The sequence below is a fragment of the Platichthys flesus genome, chromosome 10 (genome assembly GCF_949316205.1).
Source record: "Platichthys flesus chromosome 10, fPlaFle2.1, whole genome shotgun sequence".
NCBI lineage: Eukaryota > Metazoa > Chordata > Actinopteri > Pleuronectiformes > Pleuronectidae > Platichthys > Platichthys flesus.
In genome coordinates, this window is record NC_084954.1 from 8,495,782 (window position 1) to 8,514,847 (window position 19,066).

The 19,066-nt window shown below is 43.0% G+C and overlaps 3 protein-coding genes and 1 non-coding gene across 4 annotated transcripts; 2 read left to right on the forward strand and 2 right to left on the reverse strand.

Moving 5' to 3' along the window:
• Positions 1-328: 328 nt before the first annotated feature.
• stx11a (syntaxin 11a) lies at positions 329-3,018 on the forward strand. Its single transcript, XM_062398079.1, has 2 exons — positions 329-540; positions 1,771-3,018. Exon 2 carries the CDS (start codon positions 1,776-1,778, stop codon positions 2,655-2,657), a length of 882 nt encoding a protein of 293 aa, XP_062254063.1. The 5' UTR covers positions 329-540; positions 1,771-1,775; the 3' UTR covers positions 2,658-3,018.
• Positions 3,019-4,258: 1,240 nt separating this feature from the next.
• Positions 4,259-4,341, forward strand: trnal-uaa (transfer RNA leucine (anticodon UAA)). Its single transcript has one exon. It is a non-coding gene; the product is annotated as a tRNA-Leu (tRNA).
• A 2,094-nt stretch (positions 4,342-6,435) lies between these two features.
• Positions 6,436-12,053, reverse strand: fbxo30a (F-box protein 30a). The gene is made up of 3 exons (XM_062397755.1): positions 11,858-12,053; positions 8,876-10,948; positions 6,436-8,762 (listed from the first exon to the last, which is right to left on the reverse strand). Exons 2-3 carry the CDS (start codon positions 10,892-10,894, stop codon positions 8,559-8,561), a joined length of 2,223 nt encoding a protein of 740 aa, XP_062253739.1. The 5' UTR covers positions 10,895-10,948; positions 11,858-12,053; the 3' UTR covers positions 6,436-8,558.
• A 1,340-nt stretch (positions 12,054-13,393) lies between these two features.
• On the reverse strand, positions 13,394-18,137 carry si:dkeyp-110a12.4 (uromodulin). The gene is made up of 8 exons (XM_062397835.1): positions 18,054-18,137; positions 17,842-17,946; positions 15,659-15,819; positions 15,437-15,572; positions 14,912-15,006; positions 14,165-14,333; positions 13,840-13,951; positions 13,394-13,722 (listed from the first exon to the last, which is right to left on the reverse strand). The coding sequence occupies exons 1-8, from the start codon at positions 18,105-18,107 to the stop codon at positions 13,547-13,549; spliced, it is 1,008 nt and encodes a 335-aa protein (XP_062253819.1). The 5' UTR covers positions 18,108-18,137; the 3' UTR covers positions 13,394-13,546.
• Positions 18,138-19,066: the final 929 nt, after the last annotated feature.

Below are 19,066 nucleotides of genomic sequence, written 5' to 3' on the forward strand. Positions count from 1 at the left end.
GTGTTTTGTTTAAAGCCAGAGAGCTTACAGTAAAATGAATGACTTAGATAATGACCTTACTGAAGCAGTATAGAAATGTTATAATAATATAACCGCTGTGTGAATATCCATAAACAAAAGATAGGAACAGAAAAGATAACAAAAACCTCAAACTCAAACACAAACTAGAGAAATGGCAGAGAGTGTGAAATGCGGATAGGCGGAGGCGTGATCTTCCGTGTTGGTACCTGCTGCAGCCTGTCTTACACACACACATCGTCACTCTGAGGTAACGTGTGTGTTGGTGTGTGTGTGTGTGTTTGTGTGAGAGAGAGAGAGAGAGAGAGAGAGAGAGAGAGAGAGAGAGAGAGAGAGAGAGAGAGAGAGAGAGAGAGAGCGTGTGTGGGGACAGAGAGAGACCTCCTGAAACACACTTTGACTCTTGTACATGTTGAGATGTGCTCTTATAACGGAGAGAAAAGGAGGAAATTGGCATCTCTGTGGTCTCCTCTCCTGCTTCATCGACTTTGTGCCATAGCACCACTGGAGGAGAACAACAAGGTAAGTGCACATTGTTGTACGAGGCTCTTTTGCACACCTACAGACCTGATAATGACAAATCGACTCAGATAATCGATCAAGTGAATTGTGGGTCAATCACTCATCACAGACGGATTTCTGTCACAGCTTGTTGTCAGGTTTGCCTTTTCCCTCATGATGCTGCATTTTCATCACCATTGACGCCGTACGGTTTATTAGTGAGATTATTTTTCTTAATGTTGTCACGTTTCTTCTATAATAAAAATGAGCTGAAACAGGAACTAAGAGTCTCAAGTCGACGCCCTGTAATTGATTTTAAGGTCTGAGTTGAGGAAGTTACTCAGCAGCTTCCTTCAGAGCAGTCTAAACATAGACAGGTCCGTCTCTCTATAGAAAACACAGCTAACACTGCAATGAATCAGTCTTCAACAAATGGCTTTATAATCAAGTTTCAAAGTCTCACTATAGGATATAGCACATATTTATTTATTATTAAATGTCATTAATATTTCTGTAAGATGATAGTTCATAGAAATTACAATATCAAAACAAAGAAGGTACTTATGTTCATATAAATATACTGCGGTGCCTGTTTGTGAGTGTGTCTCTTTTAATGCAGTTTGCCTCGTCCTGTGGTTCCCAACCAGGGGTTAGACTGCTCCCAGCGAAACCCATTTAAATCTGAGGGGCCATGAGTGGCTATATGAGAGAGAAAATAAGTCAAAATTATGTTAAATTTGGGGGTTGATCTCTTGGACTTAGTTGGAGCCGCTAACCTCCTGGAGTCTCTGGTAACTGCTCAGTGGGGAAATAGACAGTCCAGCACATAGTCCCTCACATAATGACAATGTGTTGCTTTCACTCTGGTTCTGGTAAAGTGTAAATAAACAGGATATAATGTGTAATACCATGAATTTCAGAGGTGCTGTTTTTTGTTGTGCAATCCTACACACAAACAAACAAACAAATAATAAAACAGGAGTGTAAACATAACCTCCTTGGCAGAGGTAATGAAACTGAGTCACGGCCATACAGGTTAATTCTAAGGGTTATAAAATAAAATATAATAAAATATAAAACTATACATCTGACAAATGAACCTCTAATTTCTAATTTGTTGAATTACTCCACCTGGTAGGGGGTTTTGTTGTTGCTTTACAGAGAAAAGCTTTACCTATTTAATTATTATTTTCCAAAATGTCCAACTATTTCTATTACGAGGTCAGTAAAAGTTCCTGACTCCTCTTACAGGTGAGATGAGGGACCGGATATGTGAGCTGCAGACTTCCACCCCCAGGTCTGCAAGGGAGGAGCAGAGGGATGAAGAGAACCACAGCCCTGAGGATGAGGAGCCCCTGGAGCAACATACCATCGTGTTTGAGGCGGAGGACCTAATGGCCAGCATCTACAAGGAGGCCCAGGCCATGAGGAAGGAAATGCTGCTGTGCAAAATGGACGTGAAGCGTCTCGGGAAGCAGAACACCAGGTTCCTCACATCCGTCAGGAGGATAAGCAGCATCAAGCGGGACTCCAACGCTCTGGGCCGGGGCATCAAGGCTCGAGGGGAGGCCATTTACGCTCGGCTGAAGAAGATGGGGAAGTTCAGCAAGCATCTGGAGGAGGAACACGGACCCACCTCAGCTATAGCTCGCATGGTGCGTTCGCAGTACGTGTCCCTGACCAACGACTTCCACGCCACCATGTCCGAGTTCAACGAGGCTGAGATGGAGCAGAGGGAGAACTGCAAGACGCGCATCCAGAGGCAGGCGGAGATCATGGGCCAGGAGGTGAGCAGGGAGCAGATAGACCAGATGATCGAGACGGGCAAGTGGAACGTCTTCTCTGACAACCTCCTCCTGGAGGGAAAATCCGCCAGGTCGGCGCTCAATGAGATCGAGAACCGCCACAAGGAGCTCCTGGAGCTGGAGGGCCGCCTCAGGGAGATTCAGGAGCTTTTCTACCAGATGGCCATGCTGGTGGAGGAGCAGGGCTACATGGTGAACAACATAGAGGCCAACGTCGGTGCGACTCAGGACTACGTCGTCCAGGCTTCGGCTCAGATCAAGCAGGCCGTGAAATACAAGAGAAACAATCCATGCAAGAAACTCTTCTGCTGTTGCTTCCCCTGCTGCAACTGAGGCAACATGATTTCTTCATCACAGTATTTAGTCTTGATTAAAAATCCTATATAATATTTTGTTATTTTGCTCTGTGACACCATTTTCAAGCAGCAGCGATGTTAAAATTTCACATCTGTCAATTATTGTCTTTATTGGGCCAGTTTCAAACCACATATTCATATGCAAACAGTGTTTAGTGAAATATGGTTTTACATTTCCTGATTACTGAGTACAGCCTTTGCATGACCAGACATCTCAGCTGTTATTTTACTTTAACTCAGCCTTCTTTCCCTTTAGCTTTCAGCTTTGTAAGTTGTGTCGCAAGATATTTAAGTGATTTCCAATATTATTTACTTGTTAATAAATGTCTCCTATAGCATCTTGTTTTAACAGCCTGAATGTAAATCTATTATTGGAAAGTGGAACTCAATGTAAACCAGTTTCTGTTAACAGCCATTGCCTCGACCTAGAACACACAGCTGCTGATTGTGGTTAGCAGGCGGAGGAAAGACAGATCGGTGTGTGGATTGTGTAATACGTGTGTAGTTATCACCAGCTACAGGCCGAGAGCTTTGGGCTTCTCAAGACTCAGTGATGACACTCTCTGCGCTTCAATGCCAAGTTTCCCTGTAGCTGTTGATGACCATGACCTCTGAACCAAACAACTCAATCATATTCACTTGTTTTCATCTGTTTGTCTGTTAGTTAGTTGGTAAGTTGTACAGTTTAATTTAACCTTTAACCGTCTATCTACCTTCTATATATTTGTGGCTTCACGTGTGCACTGCTTTTTTAATTCATTTTGTCCAAAGAGAAGTTCTGTGTTTCTTTGCAGGATTACGCACAGAGTACTCAACCTATTGCCATTCCATTGTTTGGAGGGGTGAAGCAGGACCCAGTGAAGAACCATAACAATTCTGGTGTGGATTTGGATCAGGGGGTTGGATCTTGGAATTATTTGTCACTTTCTTTAACATAGCAAGACAGTGTGTTTTTTAAACAGTTTCATTGATTTCTCCGAGAATACCTCTTTGATCTTGATGAAAATGATGAAAGGGGGACTGATATTTATGAGTTTGTGCAATTTGTTCCAGCTCCAAATGAAACAATGCAGATCTGGTTTATTTAAGTCTGGTTCCATAATGAGACCTGTTCAGGTTTCCCCTGATTTTCCTTTGTGTGTACATTCAGGCAGAGTGACAATAGAAGAGAGTAAAGGAAAGCAGGACTTCATGTTTACACAGCCGGCCTTGTCCCGCTGTACCGTCAGTGTAAAGATAGTGAAACTAATGAGACCTTTGTGTTTTCTGTGTGACACAGAACCTGCAGTTAGTACCTGGTTAACTGAAGCTGTGACTGAGACCATTTAACACAACATGAGAGACACTGCTGCCTCTTCTCAGTGTTGCAATGGGTGTGCAATGATTGCACTTCCTCAGCAGCAGTGTGGTTTGTGTGTGTGTGTGTGTGTGTGTGTGTGTGTGTGTGTGCGTGTGTGTGTGTGTGTGAGTGTGTGTGAGTGGAGGGCATGTTAACAGCAGCATGACTCGCCGTTATTTGCACTGTGGCGTCATGGATCTACTGATCTTTCTGATCCTGGTAGTCAGTCATGAGTACAAACCAGGATGGCCGAGTGGTTAAGGCGTTGGACTTAAGATCCAATGGACAATAGTCCTCGTGGGTTCAAACCCCACTCCTGGTAATTGGTGTGCTTTTTACACTCCCCATTGTCTTTCTAATGAAGGACAATTCATGAGGTGTTTGGGAACATCTGAAAACTCTGTACTGTTGCCCAGCTCAACAGACTGTTTAAAGGGATAGTTCACTGAATTTACCTATTGTTTGCCGACAGAGGGGTTCACTGAAATATGAATTGACCTATTGTTTGCCGACAGACGGGTTGGTGAAGTGTAAAACCCTTTCCACAAAAACCTTTCGGAGTTGCAGCAGTAAACAGCATGGCAGCAGGATTTGATACAGTTGAAGTAACTGGTAACCAATTCTTCAAACGTATACAATCAACAGAAATGAACATGAACTGCCTCCATACTGGTCGTGTGGTGTCATCCAAGTGTCTCTAAGCCCCGATATTAAAATTCCAATTGAAACAAAGTCTTTGCATCTTGTTTTTAACCTAAATGTTCTCAGTGAAGCTCACACGAACACAGCCCCGGAGATAGGCATTTTATTAATTTTTGTCTTCCTATTTTACGTTTGAAGAAGTGATCACTATTGACTTCAATTGTCGGGTTCGTTTTGTGACATAACGTTCTGAAGCAGTTGTTAATTATAGCAATGAGTTAAATTTCTAGGCTGATTTTATGTAACACCCACTACAGACAATCAACAAAGCTTGACCGCTTCAAATACTGCAAAGGGGGAAACACTCTGGAACTCAGCTGACAAACTGTTCCAAGTTGACATTTTATTTCCCTTCAGGGAGTTTGGGGGTAAACACAGGCAGCACATGTCACGGTGAATGCATTATCTTGACCGAATGTAGATAATTCTGTGGCCCCCAACCACAAATATCCAAAGGACGTGTTTCATTATGCTCCTGCGATTAGAGTCAACAACAGAAAACAGCTATTTAGCTTTTTATGGCGTTATCTAGAGCGAGAGCGACATCAACACAAGCAAAAAGTGACACCAATAATTGTTTGTTTTTTTAGTTTTTTACAACAAAGGACAACACATATATTGAAATGTCCAGCACTGTCTTCTTGCTTTATCCTTTACAATATATCAGTTTGCAACCTAAACACAATAGTAGAGGAAAAGCTACTGAAACATTTCCTCCTCTGTCTGAATATCTTTTGCTTTTAACCCGAGGGAAGGTGAACTTGTGGTGTTCTGGCGCCATCTAGCGGTCTACCTTTGCATCAAGAGTAATCTACCACATCTTCCATTGAATTAAGCAGTGAACCACCGATGCCTACAATAACTGGGCATATAGAACCCTGCACTAGTATTCAACAACTTTAATCCTAATCCTGTGTGTGGATGCAAGCTCCTGAAACTTTACTGTGCTGAAACTAGAGCGACGGGGGGCACTAGGACCCGGACCGGATTCGGCAAATTAAGGTGGGAGCCCCTCAGCAGTTGATGAGAGCAGGTGTGTCAGCTTTCATTCCGGCTCCTGTGATCACGCCGGTGCACGTGACGCCTCGCGGTAAACCGAACTAACCTTTGGTGTTTTCATTTGACGGGTGGGATTGCTGGTGAGGTACGACAATGTCTGTTACTATTAAGCTGTGTTCATTTCACAGGCAAAGGGCTGGTTGCTGTTTATTTTGTATTCATTTTATATTTCCTGTATTTTAGGAAATGGGCTTGTGGTTTCATGTATATAGTTTGTGTTACTCGCTGATGGCACACACCACCGTGTTAACTTTTGATTTCATTTATAGAACTGATGTGAAGTGATTATAATAAACCGGCCTGTTAGGCTGTTGGAATTGAAGTTCACCTGTATTTACATCAATGACTAGACAGGGCTCACAAGTTAATTGTTTTGTTTACTTTCTAGACTACCAGCAGGATAAACCTATATATACCTCGTCCTTTGTCACATGAGCCACTTGGCTGATGCAGACCCACTTAGCATGACATGTTTCCCCTTTGCAGTGCCATACAGTTCAGGGAGCTTTAATCAAAGGTGAAAATATTTAACCTTATTCCCTCAATGAATCTGTGTGACACAAATGTTCAAGTGTGACCCCATTAGTGAGTGGGGTGTTAGCACAGTGGGGTGGAAACTGAACAAGTTGTAGAGCTGAAAAAGAAGCATCAACATTTTTAAAAACCGAGAGCCTGTTTATTAAAATGCTTCAAAATTCAAACAGGTGAAGCTGGCATATCTTGGTGAAAAACACACACTCATTCAGCAGGAGTGAAAAACAAACAATAATTCTGATGAAATTCTGATACACTCCAGGTGCCTGCAAAGACCTGTCTGCATTGAAGTAAAAGAAAAACAAGAGTGTGCTGCAGGTGACAAACATTTCGTGATTTAAAGCTCAGGTTCCCCATTCCACTTCATCAAATTTAAAAAGGTTAAAACTTGAGGATGAGGCTGGCTATCGGATCTGACTGAAATTCATCATGATACAAGATTTAGTTCTATGTAACAGGTCATATGAAAATATATTCAAAACGGAGACACGAGCAAGTTAAACACGTCTGCAACTGGACTGACTGATTCATATTCAAAAGACATCAAACTCGCATGCAGAGCACAAGGGAGAAAAAAAACCCTCAACATCCTTATTTCTAATGTTACAGTACATACCTTCATGTGCAAATCAATATTCCAAATACAAATCCAGACATTACAGATTCTGTCTCTTTCAAAATAAAAGTACCAGTACAAAAATAAGGAATAAACCAAAACTTAGGTCAGGACTTATTAGAATAATAATAATAAAAAAAAAGATCAAACATTGTTTGGGCTTTAAATCAGACTTCAAAACTATCAAAAAACCCCAAAAAATTGCCCCTCAAAGGAACATGTTTTTAACCTGTTATCAGTTTGTTGTAACAGAACGTCATCTACTTAACGTGTTCATGTGTCGTTAGACCTGAATACCAAATCCAAACGATTTTGATCACTCCATGTTTTTAAAGAACATTCAAACAGCTGACGTCCTACTTCTGTTATTCCCGATGGGATGGCAAACGCCGAAAACATGTCATTTGTTAGTCGAGCCCTGCAACACACACACACACACACACACACAAAGTTACGTTATAATAATACTGAGTGGTACACCAGTCGGTTGTAAGGCTCCACAAGAATCAAGTCAGCGTGTCCTTCTGAGCTATTTGTTGAGCGCATACACAATCTGCTGCGAGACAAAGTTAACCCTGAGACACCAAAACATTTCAACACAGTGGACATGTAGTGCCATAAACAATGAATGTGAACATAACTAGTTATGCTAGTTACTGGAGGGAAGTGTGCGTGTGTCTGCTTTAGTCATAAACACCTGACCTGCAGGTGTTTCTGAGGTCTGACACTGAGGGAGGGAAACAATGCTTCCTCGTCTTCGTCCCCAATCGCTGATGGATTCTCATCTCCGCTGCGTTCACTCTTCTGTCACTTGCTACATTTAGATTTTCTAAGAAAACACCTCTCATTCTGACTAACAGGCCAGCTCATTGGTCAGAGGTGAGAGGAGAACAGAAGAGGAACCACCCTTTGTCACTGCCATAACATCAGAGCCACTTACCAAACCACAAAACCCCTCTGCTGAGTAACATCACCACCCACAGTGAAACAGCTTGATCATCCTGCACAATGGGTGGACAGTGGGCAGAGCTACCACAGATGTTTGGTCAGTCGTAACATGTAGAATTAAAGCCATGAATTCTATGAGCTCTAAGCAGCACACACACACACACACACAATCACTCACTATCAGGATACAATATAAAAACCGTGCAAGATACCAGTAAACTGTTACAGCTGGAAGCAGTAAAGAAATCTCACTGAGATGTTCTCAACGACCCCAAGACTAGAAAATCAAGTGTATTGCAATTTAAGGCTCTACTCTTACCTCCAGTGTAGCAAAGTACTGACTTATCAATATAAAAATAAAAAAAATCTACATCATAACATCTGATTATTTACACTGTCAGAGTAGATAATAGTAGAACTTCAGTACAATGGTATTACTAAATCCCTCATGAAATACAAGGCTAGTGATAAAATTTGATTGTTACCCTCCTGATCTGTGTTTGTAGGAACATCACCTCGCTGGCTGGCTTAGTCTTATTTATAGGAGTGAACCAAATAACATCCAACCAGAAGTTTGTTAGTATTATTTTTAAGGCTGGAAGAAACTAACGTCTGTATACACAGAAAACACTGGAGGAACTCTGATGGTCTCAGAAATGTCCAAACACTGACTCCTTCTCTTATGCTACTGGTTTGAGAACTGAACGTAAACATCTCCCCTCTTTCGTGAGCTCTCTGGTGAAACACATGCACGGCAGAGGGATGGCCTCCTCCCGGCGAGTGATCTTGTTGAACTTGCACTTCTTGAGGTGGTCGGCCATGCTGGCGATGTTGGCAAACTTCCATTCGTTCACTGTACCGAAAGCCGTGCTAAATCTCCACACCTGGACGAAAAACAGGATTGCTCCGTTACTTTTCATGCAGTGAGCACAGTTATACATTGTTTCCACACAACAGATTAGTGAGACTGCTATAAAATATGTGCAAAAAGACTAACCTTATCTGTGATCTGCCATGAATTAGAACCATCAGCACGCTTTTTCTTGTCCCACAGCAAGACGACCATGCCACGCATCTGGAGCAGACTGGCACTCACGTCCCTCATGGTGCGGGACGCCCTGGATAGTTGGCACAAGCTGAAACTGTCCAGGAAGCTTGCTACATGTTGCAGTATCTCGAATGGAAGACCACTGAACTGATCGCACTGATCAACAAAGTGGCAGGTGTTTCTTGTGAAGTTTTCTCCAGTTCTTAAAGGTAGACCGGGTCTAACCCCAAAAGAGCCGAGGTGCCTGTCGTGGATGATTCGGAAGCCCTGTACCGACGGGCAGAATCGTCTTTGGGAGAAGGTGCAGCCATAGTAGGCCAAGGGGCAGCGTTGTTCCATCCAGCCATTAAGTCCAGCGTGGATATCTCCGTGCACGTTTTTGAAATGAGACGAGAACTCGTCTCTCCGGAACAACTGCCCACAGACAAAAGTGAACATGGAGCGCTGTTTGGTTTGGTATCGAGCCACACATTCGAGCACTAGGTCCAGCCTGAGAGTGTGGAAGGGGCTGGGGTTGGAAAGCTGTGGGCTGGCGTGATCACAGGCGGAGGCTGAAGCAATGTCCCCCACCATGGTGTTGGTAGCAAGAATGGCTGAAGGGAAGGAGAACGTCTGAGTACCAAAGTCAATGTGATAGCCATCCACAAATCTGCTGTCTGAGATGCCTCTGCCTCCTGGAGAATCACCGAGGCAAAAGAGCAGAGCTGCAGTGATGAGGTCGATGCCATGGAGACCCAAGGGGTCGTCCGCTACCTCCAGGTCAGACGTATCTACTGACTTGTCCTCCATCTTTGCTCGAAACAAGTATGGGTCTGACAACAGCGCCCGACGTCCATTAAATGTAAACATGCTAATACCTCTAAGGACTTCTACACTCTGTAGTTTACGCTCCAAGCACCTATACCTGAGTTCACTGGGTAAGTGTTGCACTTGCAAGAAATTATTTCTCACATGATCGGACAGCAGCAATGGCATAGGGGGTGAAAGTGGTGCTTGTTGGGGCACAGGAGGGCCCAGAGCTACGAGGGGCATGTAATTCTGAGGCAGCTCTGGCCAGATGAGGTTGGAATCATTAACTGGCTCCTGGATAATATCTTCCTTCTCCTCAAAAAACAACTCTACAAAATCATTTTCTTGTCCCCAGCCAATTCCATCTTCTTCTCTATGTGTGTTCACAGCAAAGTCGACTCCACCCACTGCTCCAAGCTCACACTCTGAATCAGAGTCGCTCTCCTGCATATCTACATTCTTTCCACCCTCTGCAACATAAACATTATGGTTATCACCATTTTCTCCGTTGTGGAGGGCTCCATTCTTATCAGTCTTTTCCCCATTTAGATTCCCAACAATTACATCAATATCCGCAGAATTAGTGAGAATGTCCAGAGCCGCTGCCAAGTTTCTACTAGTCTCTGACGAGGTGCTGTACAGCTCAGTATAGGGCTCCTCTTCCATTTCCACAGCTCTATTGCCTAACACTGTCTCTGGTAAACTTGACGCCGTCGCCATCTTGTCATTTTCATCTGCTCCTTTAAATCCGATCTTTGACACAGTGGTCGTAACCTTCAGGGACTCTAAAAGCATCCGCTGGTCCTGCAGGGCCAAGGCCATGTCTAGCTGCTCCACCTCATCAACGTCTTTGCTCAAGTTCTCATAGGACTGGCGATCAGCATAGCTCACGGGCCAGCGGTTCCACTCCATCGTACAGCACACTATACTTGCTGGGCAGGTCTCCAGGTGCTTTGCCATCCTGATCCTTGCGATCGAGAAGGGGCAGCCGAACCCACTGTTGAGGCACGGCGCCCGCTCGTATGGACACAACAGGCGATGTTCCTCAAGTTTGCACGAGTGAAAAACTGCCCCGCAGACCAGAGGGCAGCACATGAGGTCACATGAAACCCCCACTTCTGGTCTTACCATGCATCTTCTTTTGATGCATTTAAGGCAGTGGGGGTGCAGGTGCTCCATTTTGCTCCCTGTGTTGCTCTGTGTCCAAGAGGGAAAGGGGTGAGGTGTTCAACCCTGTAACAAAATCAGCAAAGTCACATTTTATTCACAGCTCTGGAGACATAACAATCGAGCCATGGTTACAGTAACATTTGAGAGGCACATGGAGCCCTCAGCTGGTGCACGCTGGTGTAACATTATCCCATAGAGGTACAAACTGTCCCAACACACGTGAGCTCCAATGCCCTGTCACTCTACCCCACACATGTTTGCTCCCCGCGTGTGTCTGTTTACTGCATATACCGGCAGATCAGTGTCATTTCACAACACCCTTCTTAGATTTCCTGGTGACACAAGTTCTTTCAAACCTTTGGGGGCAAACCTGACCCCTCAACTTTAAGATCTCAGACCAGGGTTCGGTGACAGGCGAGACAAACCCTTTAGAGTTTCCACTTGTTGTTCAAACTGTTTGTCCCCCCACCCAGCCGCCACAGGCCTGTGAGGTAAATACCTCTGAATCATTAGCTTCGGGTTTATTTTGGTGGTGTTGCTTGCGGAGGGGATAATGAGCACTGGGCTCAAAGGACACCAAACAAAAATTAAAGTCCCCCAACAATGCTGCAAGGCCGAGCGGCACTGCCACACAGGAGGACTATTGTTCTAAGTCCTTGCAGCCACTGCCAATAACAGCTAGCAGGCTAAATTACGCAAGCAAGGTTAGCAAACAGCTAAAAACACAAACAACTCAGAAGCCGGTTCTTCCAATTCGGCCCGTTAACAGTATTACCTATTATACTCCCGAGGTGTGTAAACGTATGAAATGTTGTCATGACAAATGTGCAGCAGAAAGAGCGAAGTGTCAAGTCTTCGAAGTTTGTACAGTTAAACAAAAGAAACACAAACAACATGGCCAGCCAGCCATGATAGCATTAGCAGCTACACTTCGTTAGCCTCGCTAGCTACTCGCTTGTAGAAGGCTCTTACCCGAGTTACGGGGATTTCCCGGTGCTTGATTTGTATCTTCACTTGTGCTCGGCTGCGTGTTCCTCCACAGAAACACCGTCAACGCGTTATCTACCGAGTCCGGAGCTGTTTTTCCAGACAGGAGCCGGTGAATGTGCAGCTGCTGCGGCTCCGCTGTTCTGCGTCTGTCGGTGTCTGTGTTGTTTGGTGCGGAGGGGCATGACGCAGCTTCTACGTCATCACGCAAAGGGACCAGTCAGGTCCGTGAGAGACTGAAATAGACACAGAGGGAAAACCCCCAGTGACTGTTACACTGTTATATATACACCATATATATATATAATACCATATTATATACAATATATATATATATATATACATTTATAAATATATATTTTAAATGTATGTGATGATGCTTCTGAAGTGTAATTGGTGTAGACACCTGCTAGCAAATTAAATGGTTAAACATATATATATATATAAACCTGTATATATTGAGATGTAACTATTAAGGACACAAAATGAAGTATACTTACATGAGGAAACATCCTTTTTCCATGCAAACTGTGTAATGTTTTCAAGGTTTTATGTATTCACTCTTTTGTATGTGCTTCATGTCAGAGGTGTTTTATTTATTTTAATGACCAACTCTTACTATATATACACCACACTGCTTTTTGTTTGTTTGTGTTTTGTAGCTTAGCTTGACATCATAATGTCATGGATTTATCCTCTTTTTGTGTTTTTTTAACAAACAAACACAAACGTTTCCTGAGGCAGCCTTGACCTCAGTTTATTCTTTTGTGTACACACATACATATGTATAACCTGGAATTCCTGGTTAAATATCTATTATTGTCCCATTTCTACTTTCTCCTTAAGGGCTAATATAAGACAAAGATGACCAATGAACTGATCTTCGTATTAAGACTCAACTTAATCATATCTCTGTGCCACAGATTTTAGTTGTTGCAGAGAAACTGTTAAAAACATGTGGATGAGCCACATCCTTACAGCGAGTAACATGTCTCACCCACTACTAAGAAAACAGGCCCACTAATTTATTTTTATTCAATCCCTCAAACACTGTGCTGTGTATGATCCACACATATTTTTCTCCTGTTTGATTGACATCTATGAAGAACTAATGTGCAACTGTTTTATAACTATATAGGCTTTACTAAAAAAAGCTATTGAAATAGCTTTATTCATCTTGCATGAGATATCGTTGACTATATGAAAAATATTGATTCAAACCAACATTAACCCTTAAATAGGACATAATAAAAATATTCCCACTACAACTAAAACCCCTTTCCTTAGGTTGAATAAAAGGGACATAAAATGTATATTTATATAATGTAGATTATAATTACAGATGTATTGCTGGGTAAGCATCGTTTCAATGTTCATGATCATTTGCTTCTGAAAAGTAGTGAGGTTGAAGTTTAAAGAAGAATAAAAGTGGAATATTCAAGCACAGTACAATGTCCTACTTAACTTTCCCCACTGAGAAAAACAACAGCAACAATTGAGAACTTTATTAAGTCGATTTTCTTTAAAAACAAAAACATTTTATAAAGAAAAACACCTGCAAGACTCTCGTCATTATCATAAATCACAAGTGTGCATTTTCTTTTGCATTTGTACATGTGTGACCACGTGTTTGTTTGTCCATTCGTCAGCTGAGAAAGTTCCGGATCGCCTGATTCACGAGGCCACCTCTGAGATGTGGTGAATGTTGGACAGAGTGAGCTGCGCCTCCCGGGCCGGGTAGAAACGTCTGGAGCGCAGCCACAGCCTCCCGAACAACCCTGTGATAAGCAGCAGGACCACCAGCAGCCCTCCGAGGACAAACGTCGCCACGGGGGGGACTCCGCCTGCATCTACAGACACAAAGGAAACAGGTGGAAACACACCTTAGCATACAATTAGTTTCCAGTATCTGGAATCTCAAAGCTTTGACGAAATCCACATAAATGAAAGAGAATGTAAAAACTGACTCAGATTGGGCTTTTCACTGTTTAGTAGTCGTCTGATTGGTCCATAAGACACAGTGTGGGACAGTGGGACGTCTCTGCGCATCCTCATTACTGTGACTTCACCAGAGCAGTTCTGGAAACACATGATTAGACATAAAAAGATCTGGTGCTAAGAGATGCATATTTAAAGACCAGGGCAGCCTGACTGGCCCATCATGGAGCTGAGAAACAATTCTGTCCTGATGGGTCTATATTAAGGACCTAAGCTGAGCCCACCACAGGCTACTTGTCTGAACTGGCCTGTGACTCCCAGTGTGAGGAATTGGTGTTGCATGCGCTCACTCACAGGCTGACACAGCCCCGGAGCGTTGTGGCAGATCTGGATGTTGCAGTGGAGAAAGACGTTGGCGTAGGAGCTGCCGACAAACTTAAACATTTGTATCCTGAACAAGGCCTCCGGACCCTGGCCATTCTTCAGCACACTCAGGGTCTGCTCGTTGGACAGCACCGGGCAGCTACGAGGGGGGAGACAGAGAAGTCAGGCAGGTCTGGTGGGAGTAAGATTGAAATCTAGAGTCAAAAACTGCGAGAAGGAACAGATCTTAACCCAAGATCTCGGTGTGATGCACGACAAAGCTCAGACATAACGCAAACATTATCTGCAGCACCGTGAGAGACAGATTTATTGGAGTAACCCCCCCCCCCCCCCCCCTTCTGCATTGTGAAATCATTGTGCAGCGTTTCATTGCTCTTTGCTGTTGCCAACAGTACCAAATACTGCCTGGTTGTCAAGGACGTGCACAGCTGTTGAACTGAAACGCATGTGGCCTCTCAGACGGGGGAGTCACATGACCCGGGGCTCTGAGAAGTTGTTGTCTGGCCTCCTCTCTAAGCAACAAATTCTCTTATTTCAGATTTCATCAGCCCCGCGTGTGAGAGGACTTAGAGCTGTGTGCGAGGGTGGTGAAATAACACCACCAGCTATAAGCAGATTTCATCACAGTCTGAACAAACAAATCCCAGCCGAATTATTCTTATTTTCAGGTTCAAAATGACAAATAGAAAAAGAAAAGATAGCACTTCTGAGGCCGACCTGTCCCTGATGAAGGTGTACTGTATGTTGCTGTAGGGGTCACTGGTCGGTGTGGCCCAGCACCTCTCGATCCGCAGCATCAGGTCAGCCGGTACCTGTGGGGACATACGGGAGTGTCAGTCAATATGTACACACGCTGAACACTTTTCCAAGATTGACATGTGAAACTCTGATTCCTGGTGCATAAGCAACAGCTGTACAAAATGTTTATCACAACATCTAGGAAAAGAGCAGCACAGGGGGAGTGTTGGATTTCCTGTGTTGCTTATAATGCATCAATCCAACAGACAACATATTGCTTAACGTCATGTAACAACATGCTTAGCCTGATCCCAAAATAGATGTCAATAGTGTGACAGTGATGTAATGTGTTTTTGTCTGTGAGTCAAAAGCTCAGGATACATCCTCCCTGTCACGGCTCATCTTAAACAGGCACTTTACTCAACACAAAACACTAAATACTGCGTAAAATATGCAACTAACCCTTACACAATATTCAAGTTAATATGAGAGGTGAGTATTTACCATGAAAACCTTCACGAAGATGTCGTCCTCCAGGGTCAGCGAGGGCACAGTCGTCCATTTGTCCTGGAAGGCTTCGTCTTTGTACAACAACATGGACACGGAGAAGTTCCCGTCCTCCGTGTTTAGAGTTATCGTTCTGTAGAGTCCAAACAGACACGTGTTAAAAATCAAATGATGTTACTGAGAGGTCAGAGGTCATTTAGATACAAAACAAACAGTCACCTGACGTCCACCTTGATCATGTTTACCCCGTTGGGTTGCTGCACCATGTAATTGACAGGGTAGCGACACACAAACGTTATGTTGATGTAGTTTCTCGTGATGACCTCTGAGTCGTTGTTGTGTATGGTGTTGATGAACATGATGTGTGTGTCATCCGAGGCCTGTGGAGAGGAAAAAGAAAGAAAAATAACATTTCAATTTCTACGCTTTTTTCAAGCAACCATTGACCATCACAATGAAAGTCTTCACAGAGATGATAAGATAACAAAACATTTTGTAATTGTTGCTATTACAAAGTACCTGAATTTATTAATTGATCTTCAGATTCATTTTATGTTCATCTACAGAATCTACAGGCAAATGTTCATATTTTCTAACCTGAAACCATCAAAAGCTTGGCATTTTGCTTGGATATGTGTTAAAATTAACTGATTATTATAATTGATGTTGATGAATTTTAATTTATTAATTGACAAATCAACCAGGATGACACTCAGTAGAGCACATACTTTTACCACATTTAAATTCTTTGTTATTATTTGCATTATTATGATCAAGATCCATGACTTGATTCCATGACTAGAAAATAAAATACTAGAAATAAAGGAAAATGTACAAAGAAAACTCCCAATCTCTTTATATCGTTTATACCACTGTTCACATTCCAAGATGACATCAAGATGTATGTAAAGTTTCCACAGCTGCAGGATTTACAGTTGTTAGACTCACAGACAGAAGAAGTGATTGAGGGGACTTTATGTGACCTCTTTCCCAGGCTGTAACGTCAACGGCCGTCACCCTTTCACACACTGTAAATGTGAGCCATACTGGTCTATATTCTTTTGTTGGCAAGTGACGTTGGCGAGAACGTAAAACGTAGACGAGGGAAAAGGTTGTGTCCAAGGTTTGTCAGGGCCCCTGCTGGGGCCAGAAGGAGGACGGCCTCTCATGGTCCCCGAGCAGGATGAATTGTCCCGGGCTCTAACGGCCGAGACATCTTTTACTACCGCTTGGTCAACACGCGACCCCCCACAATGCACCAGCACCAGCGGCCGGTTTCCACGGCGGGCGACAGGTCTTCATGGCTTCACGACAGGACCCCACTGCCACTTGCACTTATCACTCGGTAATACAAAGGCTCTGCGTCTCACAAACACAGAACTATCGTTGAAACATGAGCAGAGGACGCTGCCGTGTCTGAATGAAAATGTTTGACCTTGAAACCCAACAGTTCAGTCATTCCTCCGCTGACGGCGGGGTTTAACGGGTCCTGCGGTCAAGGTGAAAAGCAAGGCCGACTCACACAGCATTCTTCTTCTAATCCAGAGGAGACATACTTTGCTCAGGCTCTATGCAATAAACTTGTAAAACTGCTGAGGTGCAGGACTGGGAGTTTTTTTTTTTTTTTCCTGCGTTAACCTTTTGCTCGCTTTACAAGAAAAACCTTCACGCATTCCGAGGACACAATTCAAGGACACTTGTGAACTGAAGTAGGGATTTAAAAGCCCTCCGGAGATGGAGTCCATGAGAACAGCGGGATTAAAATAACCAAGGGGCGAGTTGACCAGTGATTTGTTGCCTCCTTATTCACTGAGCTTCAACAAATAATCATCATTCCCATGTAAATTCTGATAATTTAGGACTACAAGGCCATTCAAGGTCCCATCGCTGCGCTGAATAAAGGCCCAGTGCTGTCATAGGGAAAAGGAACAAGCCTCCGTTCTTCCTTGACATGCACGCCACTCCCCCCCCCCCCTTTCTTTTCTCTTCACTCCTTTCTGTCTGGGCTCAGGGTGTGTGCCTTTCTCTGTCCATCTTATTATACATATGAGCTAATTCCTCAGTACCCATCTGAGCACAGAACAGAGGGTCTCAGTCCACATTTACGTCACCACAGGAAAAAGAAAAAAAAAAACACTGCTCCCGGTCCAGTTCCCACAACAACCGTACATATCGTAAAACAGTTAATTTATAATGATGGGGATTTTATACTGTCAGTGATGGAGATACCGAGTGTAGTTTGTCTTCATGGTGGTTAAAGCTGATGCATTCGGCCTTTGTTAGCAGCTCTTCTAAACGTCTCAGCTCACGTGCAACATTGGATTCGTTTTTTTTTATTAGACTCTTTAATCCTGCACAAGTGGCTTTCACACACTTTTAAAGCGAAGGTTTGAAGCTCGTACCATTATAGTCCCACAGTCGGACAGATTGGTCTTTATGCTGAAGACGTAGTCGTCTCCGACCTCAACGCCGCGGCACTCAGGATCATTTAAATGTAAATCCCAAACCTAAGTACAGGAGGCACAAGAATAAACACAAATATTCAAGTGTCACACTCGGAATTCAGTAGAATCGAACATCTGCCTTTGAAAAAAAAATACTTTTAATGACTCACATAAACTGGAGGCTCTTTGTTGAGGAAGAAAGCACTGGGTATAACCACCTCCATATGATCGTTGGTGCAAATGACAGTTTCATTAAGCTCTAATGGGAACAAAAACGGATAAGAGAGACAACAGTTTAAACTTCCTACAAACATTTATTTTGGATAATATAATTATTTTTTAACTTATACTGCTTTTGCACACTCTATGATCCAACTAATTTATTTTCAACAATTAGACAATGCAATTTAACCATGTGTATTGTCACATATTTAATTGAAATGTACTGAGAAATACTTTATTGATCCCAGGGGGAAATTGAGTAGTACTTTCCATTTTTGACTGCGTTACATTTTAGAGGAAAATATTGCACCTCTCACTCCAATACGTTCATCTTACAGCTAACTTTGCACAACATGCAGCTGAATTCTTTAAATATGATGCGTTGTTGTATGTTAAAAGATAGAATAATGTCCAGAGTAGTGCGTGGATGTTCCTCTTCGACCTACACCAGCACTAAAATGCTGTGTATACATTTATCAGTAATAATGATCTAAAAGCATCATGTGTAATACATATTCACTCTGCTGCATAATGAGTAGCTTTGCTTTTCCTGCATTAAGTTCATTTTGCAGACAATATTTTTTCACTTTTATTTCATTTTAAATTCAGGACTTTACTTATAACTAAGTATTTTCACAGTCTAGTAATTATTTTTGATCTAACTGAACAATCTGAATACTTTTTTGCGAGAGCTAAGTGAGGACAACTGGACTTGCTCTGGGTTCTTGATGATAATCATCAGAGCCGAAGAAGTTGTTCGGATCAGAGAAATCACATCTGCAAGAACCTCAAGTAACTCCAGGTGCCAGTTCCTGAGAAATGCTATGACTGAGAATCTTCAGAGAAATCCCATTCACTGCAGCTGAGGTCAGAGAAACTAGACACAAAATCCTCATCTTACTGAACTTGATTAGATGATTGTTTTTACGAGAACATTTCAAGATCTTAGAGTCTGGGGAAA